At 35.2% G+C, this 25,247-nt stretch overlaps 1 protein-coding gene across 1 annotated transcript in view; it reads right to left on the reverse strand.

The window, feature by feature from the left end:
• The window catches only part of CDH18 (cadherin 18), a 484,233-nt gene that overhangs the window by 63,378 nt on the left and 395,608 nt on the right, over positions 1–25,247 (reverse strand). The window contains 1 exon segment of the mRNA XM_032700859.1: positions 6,238–6,405. Coding sequence (XP_032556750.1) covers positions 6,238–6,405 — 168 coding nt within the window.

Consider the following 25,247-nt stretch of genomic DNA (forward strand, 5'->3'; position numbering starts at 1 on the left):
ACCTTACTTAACAAAGGAAGGGAGAAGAGGTATAATACTGAAGTAATAGAGAAATAAGCAAGTATCTGGCCTTCTTGTTACTTTTTTATCCAAGGTATAGTTTAACAACATGAGGATAAATACTGCTTGGTGATGAACCAAGACGTGTTTATCACAGCCCATATGCTAATGCCTTTTTCTATCCACTAGTAAACTCATAAATTCAGTGTCTCATTGTCTTAACATAAAATACCACTGTATCCAAAATGTATATCAAAGTATTATGTGAAGAAAGTCTTCCTTGAACTTACTAGCTAAATATTCATTCATGAACCAAACCAATGAGATATGGACAATAAGGAACAGTGAGCCAAGCTTGAAGTCTGATGATTATGAGAACAAAATTCCAATTAAAAAGTAGTTGTACAAGAATCAAACTGTGGCCAAAAATATTTGATGTGGTAATTAATCAGCTGAATAATGGGTTGTATGGGGACAATGCCATCTTGGAAAAAGCTGGTCAGTATGCTGGAGGGCAGGGCTGCTGTCCAAAGGGACTTGGACACGCTGGAGAAATGGGCTGACACAAACCTCATGACACTCAGTGATGGCACCGGGGGACAAATAATGCCATTCATCAGTACATGCTGGGGCCAGCCCATTATAAAGCAGTTTTCCAGAAAAGGATGTGAAAAGGACCTTTTAACACTTTACTAGACAAGGTTCTTAGCAACCTGATCTAACTGAACCTGCTTTAAGCAGGGCTTCAGGTCACATTGCCTTTTCAAGGCTCACATGAACTTATGATCCTGTCATTTATGAAAGTATGTCTTACATTTTACTGCCTACCATCTCTGATAAAACTAAAATGGAACTCCAGCTGTGGGTTGTGCTCAATCTTCCTTGGTGGCTTTGTTTGAGAAAGTTTCTGCATTCACAGGGCTGTTTCTTTTCATTAAACGTAATAGATTAATCTGGATTTCTCTTTTGAGACTGCAGTTTTATAGAAGTCTATTCTCACAGTATGTCTTGGACATTTGTCACATCTTTCTGTACTGTGCTTATTTTTAATATAACAAATCCAATTTTATCCATCATTATGAATACAGGGACTTGTATGATTCCTGCAGCTCAGTCAATTTTATATCTACTGTCCTTGATCTGAATATTCTTTTTGATGCTGATATCTCTTTCATACAATTAGACTAAGAAAGAAATTTTTAAGGGGTATGTATGGCTTATTCTTCTTCCCTGCCACAAAACCAATGCTTTAACACTTTCTAAAAATATTTGAAGCGTAAGTGAAGTTACTTCTTATTTGCAAATACAACACTAAAACAAACTTCAAAACTCAAATCCTTCAAAATTTGTTTGCCTTGAAACTCTGGAGAACATAGCAATCTCGGGTCAATTTAGAAAAAAACCACAAACATTCTTCTTCAATGCAATAGAATCCATTGGCTGGAACTTGTGCACCCCCATGCCCCTGCTTTTTACAATCCCAATGTAAACCAGAAGTTATGGTTGTGATTAAGATTTTAATCAGGGTTTATGTTCCATGACACTTCGTCTTTAGAGACAGCAATTAAAAGTTCTTGAGAACTTTCTGACTAATTCTCAGAGATTAAAAGTGTTCTGACTTCTTGTAAAAAGTGTGTTGTTTATGCCACTTATAGGTAAAAGTAGAAAGAAAAGAAAACTGGGTTTCCTGGATTTTCAGAATCAGTACTTCCTGTAGGCATTGAATACCAAAATATGCATTTTCTATGCAAACAGCACTGGAAAAACACATCTACTCCATAATCATTGTTAATGGGCAGTTTAACAGCTGGATGTGATCTCTAGCACTGTCTAGAGAGACTGTACACCAACTATACTCACAAAGGAAATGTCACTGGTCATTGACTTTGAAACCTGAGCGTACACTTTATTAACACAATTAATTAACTAATTAATTGTTCCACAAAAAATTGGAACAAATCTCCCCCTTTAAGAATGTGTGAGGAGTATGTGTGACTATTATAAGAAAATGTGTGACTATTATAAGAAAATGTAATAGTTACAAAGATAGGAAGTGATGAGTGTGAAATACAAAAAAGACATTCCTCTAAGTATAATGAAAAAATCTTAATAAATAAGCAACAATTAAATGTAGAATAATTTCTGTAATGAAATGCTTTCTAATACTACCTGGATACTGGATCAGTGTTGGACTCATCATCATCAAGTAGAATCACAGACTCACAGAATGACTTGGATTTGAAGGGACCTTAAAGATAATCTGGTTTTAACTCCCCTACCATGGGCAGGGACACCTTTCACTAGACCAGGTTGCACAGAGCACCATCCAACCTGGCCCTGAACACTTCTGTAATCATTTTAACTCAACAGTCTCCAGTAACTTTTTTTAACCCTTGTCCAATGTCAGACAAATCTAACAAAAGAGCAGAGCCCTAAAACACATTATGATTCCACAAGCCTCTTAGTACTTACTGGGGGAATAAAAAAAGACCTGCTAAAAGAAAATCAGAAAAAATTCTGCTTTATTCATCTCATTTGGCAGGATCCAAATGGTAAAACAGCAGGCTGATAGCTCTGAACTAGTCACCACAATAGGAGAGGATGTCAACACTAGTGAGAGGATGCTGATGGGTGCATATGGAAATCATAGGAACTGGATATACTATGTGGAACTGGGGATACAGAAAGGACCACACTGGAGTATGAATTTTAAAAGAAAATGAATAGCAGATACTTTTGCACATAATTATCTAATGAGTCATATTAACAAGGCTGGATAATAGACACCTTCCTAGCACTGAACAGAGTTAATGTCTACTTCTGGGATGTGAGTTTGTTTTTTTCAGAACTAACAGGAGTATCTTCATGCAATATTCCTATTTAACATGACTGTGTACTTTTCATACAATGACACTGTAAAAATCTAGGCCAAACTATGCATCTACATAATTTCATATTATATTTACATACTACCATGAAACAATCAAGGTTCAACAATCAAGCTATATGAAAAGTGTTTTAAGCCATGACTTGTGTTTAAATCCTGCTTTATCCTGAAAAACTGAGCTAGATGTATCAATCTACAAATTAGACTCTAGACAATAACTACATAATAATATAATAACTACAGATCTCCTACACACTGGCCAGAATATAATAATTAGCACTTGATGTACAAAGCATGTCAATTGAAGCATCTGTCTAGCGTGATGGTCTTGATGCAATCAGAATCTCTTCATACTAAACAAAGCAAAACACACAGAATTTATTCATCTTAAGCAAGACCAGAAAGAATTAATGAAGGAAAAGTATATAGAACATTTTGATGTCACTCAAGGCTGATAACAGTGTCATCAGTAGATGGAACATCTTCTATCAAATTACTGAAATAAATTTATGACTTTGATATTAGGGCCCTCAGTCATCAGTCACATGGATCCATCAGTGGTAAAACTAACAGGAACAGAGAGATGCAAAAATCTTCCCATGTAGAGCACTGTCTGTAATCTTACATTAAATAGGTAGTTCATTATAACTCATCTCTCTAAAGAAAGGAAAATTGTGACGACGAAGAAAAAGAAATCAGTATTATTCAAAATGCACTGAATTAATTGATGAGCAAAATGTATTTGAGGTTTCAGGCTATTCTCCTGCTGATTTTGCAACTCCTTGCCTACTTTTGAGATAGACTAGTGTGTTTTGCACACAGAATTTTTCATCTAAGTTTCTCATTACAGAAATGTTTATTAACAACTATGTCAGAACTGCAGCCATCAGACTGATAAAATTATGCAGTCCTGTTCCACATTATTCCTTCTAATTTTTTTGATGTTTTGGAAAACTATAGCTCTTTTTTAGAAATTTATTTGCAAGAAATTCAGCTATATTTAGAGTAGGTACAGAGAATAACAAAGTAAATTCATTTAAGCAGACATATTTACAACCTTTATTTCTAAGTCTTAAGTAGGGTTTTAAAGGGTTTCCTTAGGGGGAAAAATCCTGCATATACTACTGCAAGTTCATGTCTAATGACCAATGATCTACCAAAGCCAGAAAGGTCCCATCTTTTAAATACATATAATAAATTATATTTCTAAATAAACAGCTAATAAAGGCATCAATCAGATGTGCTTCTCAGCATGTTCTCAAGTAAGGTACTCATACAGTTAGAACCAGATTCAAAACTCAAAAGTATGGTAACGGAGAAAAAGAACTAACCAAAGAAAGTCTGTGGTTTAGCTGAGGCTCAGCCTGTCCCAAGGGTTATACACTCGATATGTGCAGTTTGGTTAGGCACTTCCCTTGAATTCATTCTGAATGTGACAAGCCTCAGTAAGTCTCAGTTAGCATTCCGTCTAATAAGGAAATTGAAGAGAAATTTAACTGAAATCATGGCACACAAAGAAAAGAGAAGAAAAATAAACAATGAAGTTATTTCTAATAGTGCAAGACTCATGTATTATTGTAATAGTTCATGATGGTACAATGGCCTTTTTTAGATCAACTGTACTTTCATTCTCTATTACTGACATATAGCTGCTGTTCTTTTGCAAGGGGTTTAAAATATATTTCTTGAAACGGAGTAAAAAAGCAATGTCATTCATAGCTGTGGTATAGAAATCCTCTGTAAGGAAAGGAAAGCAAATGCTTGTACTCTACAAGACTTGTTCTAAATAATATTTTATGCTAAAACCATAAATGATTAAAATAATATTTTTTCTCTGTTAAATAAAAAAATTCATTAAATGTGAAATGATATTTGTGGTTTTCAACATTATTATAATCCCTGAAAATGTATAAAATATAACTTGAATATTTTATATTTCTTTGATTTATAAAAATAATCATAAAAATAAAGAAATATATATACCCATGTATGTTTCTGCCGGCCATTCAGTTTGATATCCAAACCCTTCCATTCAAAATAAAAGAGGCCAGTTTTTGATACCTGATATATAGGGATTCATTTCTGCATCCATTGAGTTTGAAGGAAATTTATGACATTTCTTCTACTTTAGCTCATTTAGATGTTAAATCTGTTCAAAGATAGGCCTTACCTTTTGCCTTTCCAATAGTTAGAAAGTATTTAATAGAATGATGGATGCAATGAAAATTCTGTGGAACATGAAAACAAATATATTTTATTTAAGGCCAAGTTTCAAAGGCTTTATATTTTCATGTGCTTCTGAGGCACAGAAAAAAATATTCATTTCTACAACACTTTTAATAAGCCTACGTACCGTTTGGCCAGATTTTATGTAATGTGTATTGCCAGGGAAATTTGTTTTTCCATGGAGTTTGTGGTCTCTACTACTTTATAATCTTCTAATTCAAAACAGCTTAAATGCATTTCCTAGGGGATGTACCTATAGCTACCAGTCCATTATGTTCTTATAACAGCTCACACAATGTTTGAGACCAGATTACAATATTCTTTTGGCCCTGAGTCATCATGAAAGGAAACACATTTACATTCCAGAGGATTTTTAAAAAAAATTGTCGACTGAATTCCGAATTCCTACAAGACCTGGCTACTGTGTCAGGTCAATCCACATCCAATAAGTTGGATAGAAATTAATTTCTTAATAGTGGTCATATTAAGATATTCTAGGAGTATTCTAGCATATATTCTTCATATATGCATGTCACAACAATATTGACATCAACATCGCCAATTCACATTAACTAGAATAGAGGTAGACTCCATCATAGCTCAACATCAGAGAGAAACAGCTTTTGGCCCATCTGTAATGTAATAATTGATCTTAAGGTTTACTTGGGTATAGAGAAAGAAACAGAAGAAAAAAATTGATACATGTGTATGGAAGCAGCCAAAGGCATGCTGGATTAAATCTTTTAATGCATTACCTTTTGTTGTTATCTACCATAGGATTAGCATAATTCCCTTGTGGGATCAAACACACAGTTATTGAAATACACATTCAACAAGGACTGCAGAATAATCCACATATGACAAGAGTATTCCTTTGTCACCTATCTCACTCTTATCCAGTGGTTAACTGAAAGATGTCTTCACTGGTTTCAGTATTCTAGTTATGCCATCTCTGTGGTTCATCTGAAAACACTGAAAAATTAAAAAATATTTGTGATCCAAACACCCTCCCAAGCTGCCTTCGCCCCATGAATTTGACTGCTAACTGGATTTCACTAATAGCTTCTCAGTTCACTGAAAATCAAAATGATTTCAAATCAGTTATATGTTAAAATTGTACATACTCTGAGGAAACCTGGGTGGATTGTCGTTGACATCAGTGAGTGTGATATTTACAGTTGTTGACCCTGACAGCCCTCCGACCTGCCCAGCCATATCTTTGGCTTGAATGACAACGGAATAATGCTCTCTGGCTTCCCTGTCCATGTTGTGCAAGGCAGTCCTGATGACTCCTGTGAGGGAAAGAAAACAAACAAACAAACAAATCATCAGAATTAGCTTGTTCAAACAAGAGCAAAGGCTGGGCATAACCTTTCTCTTAAGCTGTCTTTAGTTGATTGTGTCATATATATATAAAACACAATGCCAGATGCTGCTAGAAAATCAATTTGCTTGAGGTTATAGAGAAATCAAAATAACATTTATTGAATCAATTATTATACTACCAAATAATTAATCTAATTTATAAAACATTTCTACTCCAAATATACATTGCCAAAATACCAATGTTTTCTCACATATTGTATTCTCTTAAATAGCTATTTAAAGAAAAAGTAATGAATGGGAACTCTTACTCCACTGAATAAGACAACAATTGTTTTTAACAAAAGGTAATTTCTGATTTAAAATATGACATACTTCTTAAAACTATCCAAAACCTAAATTTTTCTATTTGACAAATCTCAAAAAAGATACTTTGTATTAATATATGTCAATCATGTAGATTTATGTTCATAAGTGTGACTTAACTAATAATTGTCTGTAAACTAAAAGAAAGGCTTTTAATTGGTTCGACTACAGTACAGAGAGAAACCAAAACTGAATGAGCTTAAAATTCTATCCATTATTATCTATCACGATCAGAATTTTTTTTCACATTTACTTAATTATACATGCAGAAGCAAAGATTAAAATAAAGTAGGGACAGTCAATACTGTGGGCTCAGTTTCAGCTAGGGACATTTTTCACCTATGATGATGCCTTTAAAATTAGGCCCTGATAATTTCTTTGATCACAGGCTGACAGAAACATCATGGAATTCAATAAAGGGAAATGTCAAGTCCTATGCTACAGAATCAGCCACATGTTGTGGACAGCCTAGCTGGGAAGGAGCCTTTCAGAAAATGATCTGGGGGTGGTCCTCAAGTTGGACATGAGCCAGTAATGTGTTCTTGCAGCAAACAAGGCCAACAGCTTTCCAGGCTGTATTATGAAATGCATTGCCAGCAGGTTGTTGCCGTGGGATTTAGGTTCTGAAAAAATCTCCTGGAGCAGTTATTTAGGGGGTGAGATAAGAAAGGGTTTATTATGCCAAGGCTAAAGATGTTACAAGACGTGCACCCCTGTGCCCGAGAGGCTACATTTTATAATACCATCCATCCAGTCCCAGATGTGTCCACCCTGTGGCCTTTTCTCTGGACCGCCCCGGGTTCCACCCCTGAAAATGGGTCTGGGGTCCATTTCAGGACCACCTACTTCATCACCTTCACCATCATCAGAGCACAAAGGGTACATAGTTACCTAATTCTTGACCACGTTCTGTGGTTTAGGCCCTGATATGCTGTTCTGCCAACAATCTAGGCCTTGCCTTGACAAAAGACTAAACATTTCTACTAGATTCAGGGGGTAGGACTGATATAAGGAGCATAGAATGGGGTAAGAAGGTTAAGGAATGTGTAAACAGGATGCTATGAGGGAAAGGGAAAGGAACAATGAGAAGGAGGGTTGTTGCTTTTAAAATCTACCTATAAAACTTACAAGGCTTACAAATATTAGAAAAGCCATTAGGGTTCAAGGCATCAAGGTCAAGGGAGGGGATCCTTGTCCTCTGCTCACCAATCATGAGGTCAAATCTGGAGCGCTGGGGTCTAGTTCTGAGCATACCAGTACATAAAAGACATTGATAGACTGGAGTGAGTTCATTGAAATAAGTAGAGAACTATGAAAATTTATAAACATTATATTTTCAAAGATCAAAGGTTTTAGCTTAACTTGTTTTGGACTCTTAAAGTGAGTGGTTGCTATAACCAGTAAGAAATATACCATAGCATGATCAAATGTTGCTTCTGGGTACATTTTAAACATATAATAGCTAGTAAAGTAAGCCTTGCTCTTCTAGACAATTTCTGTACAGTATGATCTCAAGCTTTTGACCCCCAGAGTTTCAGATAATGTAAAAATGGTTTCCAGAACACTACTTTTCCTGTACTTAAGATTACTTTTCTATGCATTTTTTTGTGAAACCATTTAGCCATTATTACATACAAAATGGAAATTTCATGTAGCTTATGTCATTATTTCCATTTTATTCTGAAAAAAAATCACACATAAATTAGTAGACCTATCCACAGAGAATAATATTTTAAATTATTTTTAACACAGTTTTGCACTGTAAGTTCCTTTCCATCAGAAGTGTAGATTTTGGACAAGCTGACTAAAAATAGCATACAAGTCTGTTTAGTTCATCAGTGCTGTTTTTCCTTAAAATGATACAGTTGAAACAGATCATTATTTTGGAAATTGCAGCATGATATATTGAAATTAACCACAACTATACACATTGTAACACAAATTTGTGGAGGCATTTGGATAAAAGAAACTGATATAATTTAAATATACATTTTCATCAAAATAAATATTCACAAACTTTGGTACTACTGTTCTGAAAAATAGGATATAGGAAGTATTAGAATTAAGAATGTCCTGCTTTGACATTTTTCAAATAAATTGCTTCAGCTTTTTACATTGACACCAAATGTATCGTAAAATTTCATGCTTATGCATATGCATGTACAAGTATGGGATTTTTAGAACCTTCCAATTCGATTTGAAACAGACCAAGTTGCATAGGAGAACATCTGTCTTCTGTACTATCCTCATAAATACACTAGTCACTTACATTTTCTAAATTAATTTAAACAAGCAGAAATTCCTCTGTATTATGATTACTTTCCTCTTCTTTTTTGCTTCAAAGGGTGTGATACTGAATCAATCTTATAGATAGCTAATAAGGATTTGTGGATGACTAATCATCTGACTTCTCCCACTTGCAGCAGGTTCTGAAAAATCTCTTTTCTAAAAAGTGAGTAAAGAAATGGGCAAGTTTTTAGTTTCCAAAGCTTATATTCAAAGTTTAGAATAAGAAAACTAGTTTTAAACTTTGATGTGCTGAAGGCAGGACATAAGGGAAATTTAGTTCCCTCTCTTTTTTTGGATGCATGTATATTATACATCCTAAAATCATAAGATCAATATGAAGTATCTAACTACCATGAGGATCCTAATGCTTTATCCTTGTCACTAGTAGCTCCACCAACTGTTCTGGCAGTATAGCACTAAAATCACACTTAATTTCAGATTTCTCTCATGATCCCAAAATGTGTAAGGAGAACTTTCTTATATGTCTTTTCCAATAAGGACTAGTACTCGCTCCAGCAGTTTCTTTAAAAAGTGGAATTGCCCTGAGCATATGCTGTATACTTGGCAGGGATTCCTATAAATCCCATAAGAAAATGGGAAGTTCATCTTAAGAAAGATATTTCTCTGACTAAAACAATAAGGAAAAAAAAGTTAAAAACAAAATTGTTGCAGGCTTTTTACATTTAAACACAACCCTGATTTTGCCTCATATTTATTAGGCAGCACTGTGACCCTGTTAACTGAGCGCTTTCAGCTATGATCCAATATTTATTCATCTTTAATAAGAAAAGAAAGCAAGAAAACAAAAAAAATCAAGACATAGACATCATTGCAGATATAACTCCACCAGTTTCTTGTATTAAGTGAAGAATTTTTGCAGTTTGACTATTGCGTCAAAATCACATACAACATATGGAATGCTATATCTGTTGGAACAGACTTAAGAAGGACGCACAATTCTGGACCTCTGCCCTCACAAATGGTCATACCTATTTCTATCTTAAAATTGTGACAGATGTTTTATCCCACATGGAAGGCTCTCCCAGAACACAAATTTTCTTCTAACTTCTTTTCTAAATCTATTCATCTCTAAATCACACCAGTTTTGTAGGGTTTTTTAGTTTTTGGGTTTTTCTGTGACAATTTCTATTTGAAATATGACACGAAACCTACCTAGTTTCCAGATAAGACTTTAAACACCAACTTTTCTTATTAAACATTGTTATTTTTTATACAAAGTACATGTATTGGCAGATTCATCTATAAATGAATGATATTTCCTCCAGTGATATTTCCAAATTAATGAGACCAGAATTACAGCTGAACCATAGAATATCTTAAGTTGGAAAGACAAATAAGGATCCAGTCCTATGCTCTGCTCCTCCAGGACTAACTAAAATTAAACAATATATTTACTAAGTAGTTTTACTACATAGTACTATTAAATTTGATTATTCTACTCTGAAGGAGAAAAAAAATAAAATTTTTGCACTTTAACACAGATACTGAACAAGTCAGCAGATACATTTCTTTACAGTCAATACCTTCTTTTCCCCAAGATTTCTATAAGACACTTCTACGGTCTACAGCATCTGACAGTGTGTTATATTGTCTCTTTTAGCATTCTCTAAAGAACCATTTTACTTACATACAAGAGAAGCTGCAACAGAAGGTTCCACTGTGACCGAGATTGTAAAACTCAAGACTTTAATTCAAGTGCAGACAAATATCAAGGAAATGTCTGCCACAGCCAAGTGCCTAACTATGCATTTACTGAAGTATTTAACTATGTAGTTAAATATAGGTCTGGTACTCTTGAAATAATTTATCTTATTACATCCACAAAATAAGACTCATTTTAGATTCAGTAACCCAAGCTTAGTCCTGCATGATATCCGAATGGAATTACCCCCAGAATAAAACACAGTCTATTTTAAAGTTTTGAGCTCAAAGGTTTCTATCTAGTGGGGAAAACACAACTCCACTTTGATGACAAATTAGTTTATCATGGGGAAGTAAGTATTTTTTTGTTTGGAAAATTTCTATTCCATTGGATTATGAGCCTGGTCACTAGAGATTTCATGAAGAGTCACTAGATCATTCTAGATTCCCCATATTCTAGTTTTTTTATATATCTGTCTTGTCATTATCATAGCCAATAATGATTCAAATATAATTTTAAATATCTATTTAATAACTGATTAAACGTGGATTTTACAATCCAATGAGGGATGTGAACTGTTGCAGATGATAATTTCATTAATATTATTTTTATTTTTTGAACAAAAATTCTATTTTTATCACTGTTTTGCTCTAGGATATGTATCTAGCTTGTTTATTGTAATTTAATATTCTGGATATATTGTATATATTAAAATACATTTTAAAATCTAATAATATTCTTATTTGAAGGAGAAAAAAAATACAATTTTTGCACTTTAACAACAGATACAGAGTAAGTCAGCAGATTTTTTTTTTTCCTCGGACTTCAAAATAAACTTCAAATTTAGAAGTCCCAATAGACTTTGACTAAGACTCGTGATTTAGTCCAATCATACTATAAGCAGAAATGTGCAATACAAAGCTTCTGGTCATACTCCACGTTCTGAATACTTCTATAACTAGATGTTTTAATCTGGGCCCTTGAGTCAGATCTGCTTTATATAAGTAATATTATACATTTTGTTCCTTTACAGGGACATCACTAGCTACTTCATGGCTAAAAGTCATAGCATTACAGAAATGACAATTAGTGGTCAGTTTTCTTCTCTGGTCATGAGTATAGATATAGTACTGAAGGCAGCCATTTCTTACAGAAATTTATCATTGAAATGAATACATGAATCCTCACATGAAGACAACGTTTAAAGACAACTGCTAAAAATACGGAAATAGAAAAATAAAGTATATTTTTAAAACAAAATAGTAAGAGTTCTTAAAGAATTAGTAAGATTTTTTAAAGAAATATGCTAGAATAGCATTCATTTGGTATTAAAAGAAGGCAGGGGATTAACCAGACTGATTGTACTACAATGAATGACCCCAGGAGAAAAAATTCTATTCAAATTACTACTAGTGAAATTCTCTAAAATCTCTATGAGTAACAGACTGAAATTGCAAAATAAAAAAGTCTTATGCTGAAGCCTCCTAAATTAAGGAATTTGAATAAAGCTTCTCTAACTGAGTGGAAAATACAGCAATTTATGTGGCAATTGCATGGATACCAAATGTAATCACAGTACCTTCCCTGTTTTCATAATGCAAAGCATAATCAAATTAATTAATTTAGAATTTACTGCCCTGTCGCCTCCCAGAAAGAAGACAAGAAACTCTAATCTGCAATACACAAATGCTGCAATCAAAGGAGTTTGTTATAGAAATACCATTTCAAACAGCCACCCTGTTTGAGAGCAGGGAAGCTCCCATTTTTTTCTCTTCCAATGGTTAAAGCATATGTAGAAGTATATCAGGTTTGCCACCTCTGATTTAGTCAGTATGGTTTCATAATTTTTCTAAGTACATTTCCCTCAGCCTCATGTAGGCTGATTTAACTATCAGGGACATTATTATCAGAGATGATTTCTCCTGAAGTGTTGTATTTGGCCGGTTGTCTTCTGTGGGAGCCAAACCCAGCTTTCAGCAAAGGGAAAACAAGGGCTGACAAAAACCTCGTGATCTGAAGGAGCTGGACCCTTCTCACAAGACCTGTTAAAGTTCTACCTTATGGATAAGCCTGGCTCCAGCAGAAATCAGAAAAGACTTTTGAGATGATTGTATCAACCATGTCTAAACCCCTGTAATCCCTCCATCCCCCATGTAATCCTACTAGAAGAAAAATTAACTATTTAGAAATTGCAGTAAAAACTTGTGTAATTCCATAATTAACATAGCTCGTCCCCTTCATTAACATGTCAGCCCAGATGCCTTTAAAATAGTGTTCTTGTGTTCAATAACTATTCCAGTTCCCCATACTGGGATCGTGTTTAGGCTTTTATTTTCAGACCGCCACTAATGTCGCCACAACCGTGAGGCTGAGAACCTTCTAACATTTAGAAGATTCCTCGGCCATCGGCTGGCTGGACCCAAGGGAAGCAGCACCTCCTGTGTTCGGTGGTGTGTGCGTAGTCAGAACTGAGAGAAAGCGGAAGACGTGCACGGAAACTTGTCCTCAGCAGGCGGGAACTGCTGAGCGAGCTGACTACGAACTCCGGATTGGGTAATTATTTTAAAGACTTTGTAACGATAAGTAGGGTACAATGGGGACTCAAATATCTTCTGAACAAAACCACATTTATTTAATTTTAAAACGCGAGCTTAAGCAGCACAGCGCGAAAATTGACGAACAGCCCTTGCAGAACCTGTTGCTGTGGGCCCAGCGTCACATGTCAGAACTGAACGTTACCAACCTTCTTGGTACGCACTTGTGGGACTTGGCAATCGCCCGAAAAAACCTCAGCAGCTGCTGCCCAGGACGGACCCCAGCCGCCGAGCTGAGCGCACAAGCACATTGCAGCCCGACACACGCTGCCCAGAGAGAGCCGTGTGAGACAGAACCATGGCCACCGCCGCTGCAGCCACCCTGTGCAGGGTCGGGGTGCGAGCCAGCGCCAGCAAACTGCCGCATTGCCTCGGCAAGTCCCTGTGTCACCGCCCGCTACCGCTCTCAGCAGCAGCAGCCAAGCAGCGGCCATAGGCGCGAGGTCAACACTCCAGAGCAGGTCCCTGAAGAAGGGCCACCACCTCCGGCGCCCCAGCAAACAACGAGATCGAGAGACTCGCGCCGGCACAAGCAGCAGCGGGACCCGAGCGGGAACCACTCAGAAGGCAGAAGGAACCCGGAACCCGGAAACGAAAGAGGCACCGGGAAAGACAAACACAAACAGCGCACGAGGTACGCAAAAACCGGGGCTATGGAGCGTGGGCGGCGGAGAGGATCCCACAGAATCCCTGGGGGCTCCGGGAAAGGTCCGAGGGAGGAAACAGCCCGAGCGGGACCGTCAGCGAAGGAGGGAGCGAGCGGAAGCCCGGGAGTAACAGCACGAGAGAAACCCAGGAACAGTGACCCCGGAGACAAAGGGAGTGGGGCAGACACAAAGCTGCCGACTTCAGCAGTAATCAGAGCAGCAAAAACCCCCTTCCTTGATTTTTTTCCTTTTTCTTTACAGCCTGACTATGAACTGATCTTTTTTGCAAACCCTTTTTGCTTACTAACCGTTTCAGTTTCATAGTGTAAGGCGAACAAAACGCTACCAATGGAGAGATTGTCCCCCCACACCCCGCAAACAAAAAAAAAAAAAAAAAAAAAAAAAAAAAAAAAAAAAAAAAAAGGGGGGGGGGAAGCGAAGGAAGCAAAGAACCTTTGCTGAATGAGATACCCTTCCATAAGTAATAGCCAAAACAGTTTTAAATGTATGCATACCTGTATTTTTGAAAATTTTTAAGTCTTTGCAATAACAGTTTTCCCTAAGTCCAAAAGCCAAATTAACACAGAAAGACATATATTTGCCTTAAAAATAGAAGAAGTATATATTTTATCCTTGAACTATAGGAATGTTTATATGTATTTGAAATTTAAATTGAACATGAAGTAAAATATGATTATGTTTTTACAGGTTATACTATCATCAAAACAGAAAACATAGTTATATTAGTAATCGAAGGATGAGAAACAAAAAATGTGAATTTCTCAGTTCATAACCAAAAAACCCTGTAAAATGAAACCCAAGGTATGTTTGTATGATGTGTGTTCGATGGCCATCGAGTGTGAATGTGTGAATGTATGCATGCGTGTGAATGCATAATATGTTCTGATTTATACACAAAGTGCATTACCTCACATATGCACAAACACTCAGATAAAAACAGAAAACATATCACCCTGAGTTGAATAAAATTTCATTTGCAGAGACATCTTAGGTTAAATAAAAGTTTTCAAAAACAAACACTAAAAAACACTTTCAGTAAAAATCAGGAGCACACAAACCCTGAAGTCATCAAGTTATTAAGTTTGGTTCAAAATCAATTGCCTATAAGTCAATAGGATCTTTAGAGGATAGCTTAAATAAGATTTTATAAGAGTAATTTCTAATAAGAAATAATGGGAATAAGTTAAGTTGTTTAAACAAGTTCTATATTAATCCAAGGTTATTTAGTTTAGCATTGTTGGGAATTTTTCCTTCTTGCATTTTGTTCCTTGTTTACTTTTCTATATCCAAAATGTCTGATAGTCTTTTTGATTGGTTAAATGTTTTTAATGTTAGTGCTAAGTTTAAAAAAATAATTTATGTAGCAATATGCAGAATGCCTTAAAACAGCTATGATTCCTTCACATGCCTTTATAGTGCCAAACCTTGTGGCCCAAACTATTCTGACACACAAGGCCTTTGCATAATCATATTTTCCATCTCAGGTATGTAAAAGACTGTACATTGCCTTGAAAAAGGAGCCTCCTTGCTAAAATTAATTTCACTTGTGGTATTAAAAGCAAGAATGCAATGTTTCTTGTTAGATCCATTTAAGTATACCTTTGCTTCTAAAATGCAGCTATAGAATTTGTTATTAGCTCACTCTGAACTAATGCATCAATGCATTGATAAATTGAAAGAAGAAAATAGTAATCAAAGCTTAGATTCCATGTTTAGTTAGCATAATAAGTTAAAAGAAAACATTTAAGGTAATATTTATATTCCCTTGTATTTTGTCTTGCATTGGCAAATGTTTGATCAAAGTTTTTTCTGAGTTTTTTGTTTTTTAGAAAAATAAAAAAAAAGGGGCAGATGTGGGAGCCCAAACCCAGCTTTCAGCAAAGGAAAACAAGGGCTGACAAAAACCTCGTGATCTGAAGGAGCTGGACCCTTCTCACAAGACCTGTTAAAGTTCTACCTTATGGATCAAGCCTGGCTCCAGCAGAAATCAGAAAAGACTTTTGAGATGATTGTATCAAACCATGTCTAAACCCCTGTAATCCCTCCATCCCCCATGTAATCCTACTAGAAGAAAAATTAACTATTTAGAAATTGCAGTAAAAACTTGTGTAATTCCATAATTAACATAGCTCGTCCCCTTCATTAACATGTCCAGCCCCAGATGCCTTTAAAATAGTGTTCTTGTGTTCAATAAACTATTCCAGTTCCCCCATACTGGGATCGTGTTTAGCTTTTATTTTTCAGACCGCCGCTGTCTTCAGCTCGCTAGAACTTCTCAATCGCTGGATTTGGAAGGGATATTTTCTGGGTTTAGCGGTTGGGGATTGTTGGTTTATTCCACTGTGAGTGTTGTCTTTCCTGTAAGCATCAACTTTTCACTTGGCCTAGATGTCTCCATCAAACTTTCAGGCAATTAGGCATTAAAAAAAAATGAAAGGTTTTTTTTTTTGATGCAGGTCTCATTAGCTAGTCACAACTTAAACTCTCTTAACAAACCTAAGTCTCCTGTAGCTCTGTGTGGCTGTAAAGAAACAACTGTCTTTTCATTTGTTTTTCTGAGCTATATGGACATGGTTCTACTCTTTGAGAACCTCTGTGGGGTTGGACCATAAACATGAGTTTACATGGAGAACTCCAGTTGTGTCTGGCAGGCTGTATAGCTGCAACTTGAAGTACTATGTATAAATACATTTTTCTGTGTTTAACAGTAGCAGAGTAACAGAAACAGTCAGCAGAAAGGGCTCAGAATAAGGCACTGCTGTCATAGTAACAATTAAGTAAAATACAGATTGAGTAGACTAAGTTGAATCCAGCAAGACAAAGAGCATCAATTCTTCAAATATTTTCTAGTCCAAGAAAAGGAGCTAATATAACCATCTACACAAAACAGGCATGAAATGGACTATAAAAAAGCAGGTGGTCTTCAGTTTCCAAAAGACATTACTACCATCACATTATATGGCTTAACATCTAATTAACTACAGTGTGTGTAATAATGCAAATCTTCAAATTTTAGATTCTTTTAAGCACAATCCACACCTTGGAAAGAAATCTATGTATGGCTTGGATTTTTAATATCATTTATGCAACCTGATACATCCACAGCTAAAATAAGTTCTTTCAAAACTCCAGGATATTCAAGTGTAATGGTTAATTCAGCTAACAGATTTACTATTAATAGCTAAATGGGACCACCACATCTCCTGTAGAACTCAGGCCACTAATTGAATTAGCACTGTACTGAATCTAGAAATTTGATTTTGGCTAAAGTAAGTCCTTCTGAAAGCACGCAATTTTGAACTGAAGTGATCAAGAGGTAGAAAATATCACGCTTCCTTGGATGAATATTCTATTCATTCATCATAAAGTCAAAGGTCTGCCCTTTATTTCATAATGTGCACTTTCAATTTCAAACGGTCGACTCTTGTTTCCCTCTTTCAGACTGACTTGTATTAGTTCACAGTATTTCTCCTTGTGAAGATACCACTATATTCTCATGAAGCTACCCTTTCTGATAAACTAAATAGGAAAAAGTTTTCGCTCTACAGCTGTTTCTGCCATTCATAGTGTTATTTTTGTTTTTCAGCTTTTAAAAATTTTGTAAAAAGTACAGGAAAATAAAATTAATATTGATATTTTAATAATGTTACACCCCCCCCCCCCCCCGAATCAATTTCTGATGTAAATTTTACCTCCCTAATCTTTCTACAGTACATAAAGAATCAGTCTAAGGGTTGGTTGGCTGTGGGGTTTTTGTGGGTTTTTTTGGTTTATTACACCCTCACAGACTTGTAACTGTTTTACTCTTAGTTTACATAGTTACAGTTCTCCTGGATACATTCTCACCCTTCTCTTGCCTAATTGTAAGACTTTCCATTTATTGCATTGAGTGTCGCAGTTTACAAGCAATCTAGGCTATTTTACATAATGGACTGTTCTCATATTCAATCATCATTCTGCAATTTTTGTGTCATCCAAAAACTTTATCGACAGTAGTCTTGAGTTTCCTTTTAATTCACACAGAAAGAGGTTGAATAGAGTTGGTCTTACACAAATCCCTGTAAAGCCCTGGTGGAATCTTTTCCTTTCATGACAGTTCTGTCTTGATGATAACTTTTTTCTACCTCCTAGGTAACCAGTTCATAGCCATTTAATATGTGCTTTGTTGCTACTACTTAATGCTACCTATTTAACCAGAATGGCATGCGGCATGGCAGTTATCTTTTTCAATATAACTTGCCATTTCATAAAACAAAGAAACCATGTTTGTTTAGCATGACACATTTCCCAAAAAGACATTACTGCACTGCCTTTTTTTTTTCTTTTCATGGCTAAATTCTTTCTCAGCTCCTCTATTTTCCTTTTTACTGTTTGCCTAAATTTGCCAGCCTCATGTTGCAGATTTCTTTAGCTTGGTCTTTCAGAAGATTGACACACATTTTCATTCTACAAATTTCCTTATCTACTTCTTTATTCAGGGAGAAACCACTAACCTTCCTAGTTTTGGGACATGACAACAATTATATTTCCCCATAGATTTAAATTCTGTTTCTAAAAGAGTCAACATTTCAGGGAGAAAAAAAAAAAAGGGGAAATTCTGCCTTTTTTTTTTTCAGATTCTGAAGACTTCAAAAAAGAACTAATTCCTCAGAAATTGCTTATCAAATGTTATGTCCTGAAACTGTGCTAGTAGTTTCTTTTGAAGTACAAATTGCATATAAGTTATGTGACTATTTCAGACAGCAAAATGGAGTTAAGTGTTCTTTCAAGCAAATCTCCTACCTGAGTGGTTTTGACCTCTTCTAAAATTGTTACTCCATCATTGAACATTTTAATTTTTTTTCCACACAAAATTGTTGGAGATGTGGTATGGAGAAGTAGAAGAAAGCCTTAAAGACAGACTGTGAATAAAAATAATCTTGTGTCTAGTAGGACTACTGTAGTTTTCAGCAAAATTGTCATGATGAAATTATTCAATTTTAACAGAAGATACTTCAGTGCTTTCGCACATGAGTCCTTGGATTTGAATCTGAATTAGTGTCATTTATATAGTTCTGGAGAAACATGTGTTTGAGCAAAGAGGGCTCAATGGTCAGATTATCCAGCCTGAGCAACCCACTCTGATGTGTTCCTGTTAATGCAGTAGGCATGTGTCTCAGATAAAGCTGAATGGGGTAAGCCTGTAGCAATATGATGCAGCTGCTGTGTTGAAAATGTATTTTTCTTTTTTGACAATTCAATTAAAATGTATTTTAAAAACAATGAAGAATCTGTACCTAATGGGGGTAGGGGGAAGGAATAATTGCTTAAAGATGGCAACAAGTGACTGCTGGTTGAAATACGATATAAAGTATTAGGTTAAGATAGCTATTAGACATATCTAGATACAGATATATATGACTGACATATATCTTAATGTTGTCTAGTTATGATGACTTCTTCACAACATTTTTGCTCGTCAGGTAGGCAAGCAGAGGAACCAAGTAAATGATGTCATTGTGAAGGCAAGGGCAAAGAGTGCTGGAAGAAATGAAATTACTCTTAAGTTCAGTTTCATCAGATATAAACTTCTTATATGTGTATTTAATCCTTTGTGAGAAAGAACAACCTTGTGACACATGACAAACAAAACAATTAAGTAAAAAGAGGATGCATTCAGTAACCTCTGAACGCAGCAGATGGGAATTAAGTAAATGAGTCTTCTTAAAGGAAATGATATTTGACAAGAAAGAGCTGAAAACTGTCTGAAAACTAACTACTTATACTCACAGGCTTGGAAATACTGCTCTCTTAAAATAGAATTGACTACCAGTAATGAACATTTCTTCTTGTAATGTCACATACCTTCCAACTTAACACAAAAATATATTTAATCTATAGCTTGAATAAAAATGACAAAAGAAGAGTAGCTGAAGGTTAAAGCTGCTAGTATTTCATTCATAATACAAAGCTCCTTATGACTTCTTTCATAATGAGAGAAAATAAAGATGGAGCCACAGACTTGACTTCACATCTCTTGCCTACTAGTATTGAATTAGGCTTTCATACAAATTAAACTTTTTAACTTTAATAAGTATAGAATAATGTATCTAAATGGTGACAATTAACATAGTTGCCTTTTGAGTAATACTTTGGTTTCTTTTCAAAGTAGATCATCTTGATAAGAGGTCAAGAACAGAGACAATGACTATAACCCCTTCCTTCCAAATAGGTTTAAATTGGTGTCCAGCTAATTAAAAAATTGAATACAGCATACAGTCTTGAAAAGATTCCACATTTGGACAAAATCTCATGTGCTGACTAATTTAATTACAATTGACTGACAAGGTCAAGATGTATAATTCAGATAATCTGTTAGTGAGAAAGCTTGCTTAGCCAACAGACCAAGCATTTGCATGCTGATTGTATTCTTTTCTCTCTGTGATACTTACCTGTTACATACTCGTGAGCATTCTGTTGAACTGCAATGCCTAACTGACCCATGCATAACATGTTAAGGACCTTACAGCAGTATAGCATAATTTATAATTGTTGTAAGTCATTTAGAGTGCAACCTTACTGATCACTTCAGTATGCTTATTTGTAAAGTGTCCATGAAATACAAGACTGGTGTCAATAAGGAAATGTGAATCATTTTTTCCACGTATCCTAGATACCTGAACTACAATGGAACCAATTCCACTTGATGTGTAACAATAGTGGCCACGCAAGCTAATGTCTGTTTAAAGCAAAACTATTAAACTCAACAACCAGCAGAATCCCATCAACAAAAAAATTCTTAGTTGTGGAAAGTGCTTTTGTGCTAGATTTAGCGTGTCAGAGTGCAAATACATATACACATACGTACATGTATATATGTTACAATAACTATGAGTAATTGGTTTACTTAAAGGTCCTTGAAAGAAAAATTCTAGAAACCAAATATTATCGTAATATTTACTGGAAAAGAAAAAAATTAACAAACAAAAAATTTATAAATTCATTGAAATCTTGGTATTTGTATAAAAGTCCCAATCTATTCATGGAATAAAAAATATTAGTTCAAACTTCGCATAAGAGAAAAAATACCTAAGAACTGCACTCTGGATAAACAGAATGCTGACTAAGAAACCATGGCAGATAACAAAAGATATTTTTGAATGCTGAAAATGTGTCTGTGGTAGCATTAAGTGAACCACGATTTTTGTAACTTTCTGATGCACGCAAAAATGCTGAAGATGTTATACAGATAACATTTAAAGGAATTCTATTTTAGAACTTCTGATACGTGTTCACAACTGTTATTTTCTTTTCAAACCCAACATCCACAAAATCTTTGTGTATTAGGTGACATAATAGGCAACTATTGACTTCTGCTGGGATTCAATCAGGATTTATTGACCTGAGAGTTAGATATTGATTTAGTCAGAGAAAAGATAAATCTCTACCTGAAAGTACAATAAATCTTTCAATTGGCTGAAAACAGAAGTCTTTGATGTTTCTTTGTTACATGTACACTGCTATCAAGAAAATGACTGCTGAATTACTGGTGTAGCTTGTTGAAAAGAGGCACCCTCACACTACAGTGAATTAAAAAACTTCACAATCAGGTCACACAAAACATAAAATATGACCACTCCATGACAAAACTCAATTTTATAAAGTTGTTGCTCCTTTTGAGGGAATACATGATTCCACAAGGTGCTCAGTCTCTGCTGTATATATTAGCATTGAAAACCTGTTGATCTGGAAAAATGTATGTTTGCACTTGAAATTTTTCTGGATTTAGACAAAGCACAAATTTGAAAATACAAGCTCTGACTCAAAAGCTCTTACTGGAGCAAGACTTACTTAGGAATAAGTCTGCACACAATTTGTTTTCAGTCCTGGAAAAGCCAAGACTTTATCACAGATCTGACCCACAACGAGAAGCTTTTCTAGTGCAGATTATGCAGCTATTATAGCCTGCTTGTTTGGAACTGTCAAATATTTTTCTTGCCCACCCTTCTTAAGGTCTTCTTAAAGTACATACATGATGAAGGTAAGCAAGACCTCATATTGTCAGTCTTGATATGGTATAAATCCAGGTACTTCAAATCAAGATAATGAAGCTATGCTGATTGACATTGGTAAAGAATCTTATCTTTTATTTTTAGGCAAAAAGCTTCTTACTACAATTAGGACTAAGTTGTCAGTCTAGTAATCTAGTTGATGAGTTTTCGCTCTGCAGGTGTTACTGGTAATGGGAGCTCACCAGTAGGGAAGAGTGTCTTACAAGAGCAAGTTTAGTGTTACAGCTCCGTAGAATCTGGATAATAATTTCGTTTTGTCTATATTTTAATGTCTATGAATCACAACTGAAGAGTAAAATATACATTTGATTCAGTGTTTTGAGGTCAGGAATAGGATAGATAGACAGCAAGCCTATTTTGGCCTTTTGCTTCCTCTTAGGAACAGGCAATTAAATTTGAATCTCTCTACCTCTACTTCCAATCCTACATTTTCTTTTGTGTTTAAATTTTAGATTGTCCAGAGTCTTTTACCATCTTGTCTTACTGGAGAAAGTTCAACATACAAGTGAAACCCATTATCTGCTATAGGGTCACAGTGATGCTTGAATATAAAACACAGAATAATTACAGAAGGAAGCTTTGTGAGTTGTGCATTTCTACTAATGAAACTCTCATGGAAAAACTTAGAACTGCCTCTTCTGAGGCAAGCTTTAAGTAAACCAAGAGTGCAAGTGTGAAATAAAATTTTGACTTCCTAAAGCTCAGCTATCATAAATTAACCCAAATATTGAAAATTAAATAGATCTAAGTCAGGGGATGCCTACAAAGAACTATGTTTTTCCTGGATCTAGGACAGTAATTTGCAAAACTTATTTACGGTAACTCTCAGGAAAATGAAATTAAAATGAAGCATGGGTATTTTAAGGAATTTCATATTTGAACAAATGGCATGGCTATTTTCTGCCGTACTCTAGTAGGCCTTCTGTTTATGTAAGAAATAATAACTTCTAATGTATAATTGACCATAAAGTGACAATGGTTCAGAGTAGCTGCTTTAGCATTGGTAGAGGTTACCCATTTATGTCAACAGTATTTTCTTAATTTTTATTAGAAACTCTCCTACACTTTAAAAATTCACTTTTAGTGAGGAACACTTTCCTGTGTATGGGACAATCTATAGTTTGAGCTCAAAGGATATACTCTTCTAAAAAATTCTTTTAAATACTTTCAAAGCCTTAGTAAAAAGTTGTATTCTGATTGTTAGGAGACCAAAAAGTAAACCTTAAAAATATATTTTGACATGCATAAAACTTTCACATGATGATCCATAACAGTGATATAATATCACTCGGGGCTTTTAGGAACTGCGTTGCAGAAGCCATTTACAGAAAGATTGGACAACAGATTTTATTACCCTTTCTAAAAGATTTCATTTATCAAAGGAAAATGACATATGTATCCTCAGAATCTTGAGATAATTTAATGGTTTATACATGCATAGTTTACAAAGGACACAGCTATATTACTCTGCTTCGAACAATTTTTATTTTTTTTTTTAAGAACAAGATTTTAGGAATTTCCAAAAGCCATCTCAAAGCATTAGTCTATTTTTGTTCTAATTCTGAAAAAATTAAAGCCCTAGTAAAATTATTTTCTTAAATGATAATAAGATAATATAGATAAAAGGTGCAATTTTCCACCATAAATGCCTGAAAACAGTCCTTTAAAAACATGGCCTGTGATTAAGTGTGCCCAACTTATCCCTGAGAAATCAGCTCTAACCCTGGGCAATGAAATTTCAAAACATTGTTTTCATCCTTAGTTTCTTCTATCTATAAAACTGATTATCAGAAGAACAAAAGATTCAGTCTTGCTGTCTACAGCAGGGAACAGTGATTAGACCAAGGAGAAACAGGGTTTGGTCATTTATTATTTCATGGATAATGCTACTTATGAACTATTGATAATTTATGACTGCATAAATAACAACAAATATCAAAACATTTAGGACCACGGTCCAAACAGTCCTGTGTTGGCCTATCATTTGTCAGTCAGTGCATCTTCCCCATCAGTGCTAGGTGAGAATCATAAACAGGGACTTCCATGTCCTGGGGACTGAATGAAAGTCCACGACAAACCTACAGCTTCACAGACCATGAGATGAACTGACTATTTGCTGCACAGAGTTTTGACCCAGAGCTCCTTCCAGTTTTTATGTGCACTACGTATCATGATGCACAGAAAATACTTAAGGATGACTAGAAAGCAGCCCAGGCCAGCTGGCTCCAAAGCAGCCCCTTTGACCCATAGCTATACTCCCTTCATGTTTTCAAGATCTAGAAAGGTGTTGTTAAGAGTATGACTGCTGTATAATGTATGTATGTAATTCAGACAGATTACATTAAATTCATACATCTTGATTTCAGGAAAAGTGCTGGAGTTTGGAGTCCAGAGATACACTATGTCTTCCCTTGGAAAATTTGTTGTTGTGGCTCTGTGCATTTTACAAGTTCTCACTATTTATTTGAGCTTTACATACCTAACACAGAAGGAACCTTTTTTGAAGTTATTCCAATTTCACATAAGTGTTTTTAGGCACATTTTTGAAAGCTATATCTAGCAAAGGACTGAAAACATGTCCATGACAATTCTGCATAAACACCATAAATTCTCATAAATCTGTCAAAATGGAATTTTTAATATTCTGTTGTAAGACTATTGTTATTATAAAAGCATATAAAAAGACTGACTTGTCAGCACTGGGGATTTATGCATTAAATTCATATTCTATAATGACACAAAGAACATCTCGGTAATTATATATCTGTTTAATGAGTTTAGTGAGTGGTATATTCAAAGGGACATACTGAGTAAATAGTAAGAAAATATATGAAGGACTTAACCTTCTCCCAAACTTCAAAAAGAGTGTAAATACTTTTTTTTAAACTGCTAGCCCTGCAATTATGAAGTCTGAAAGCTATGTAAGGTTTTTCTGTATTTGTGACTCATTATTAGAGCTGCACTTTCTCTGGAGGAAATATGGCCCATTTTTAATCATGCAAAATGGAAAACAAACCAATACACCATTATACTATGCAGATATTTTAATGGGCAATACCAAGCAAATTATGCTGTCTGGTGTTCTAGAAGTGCTTATGCAAATGCCTGAGAATTTCCACCAACTTTCAATGTCCTTCAGCTTTACTCTGAACAGTTCTAAATAACAAAGGACTGCCTGTG

This window comes from Chiroxiphia lanceolata, chromosome 1, assembly GCF_009829145.1.
Source record: "Chiroxiphia lanceolata isolate bChiLan1 chromosome 1, bChiLan1.pri, whole genome shotgun sequence".
Taxonomy (NCBI): domain Eukaryota; kingdom Metazoa; phylum Chordata; class Aves; order Passeriformes; family Pipridae; genus Chiroxiphia; species Chiroxiphia lanceolata.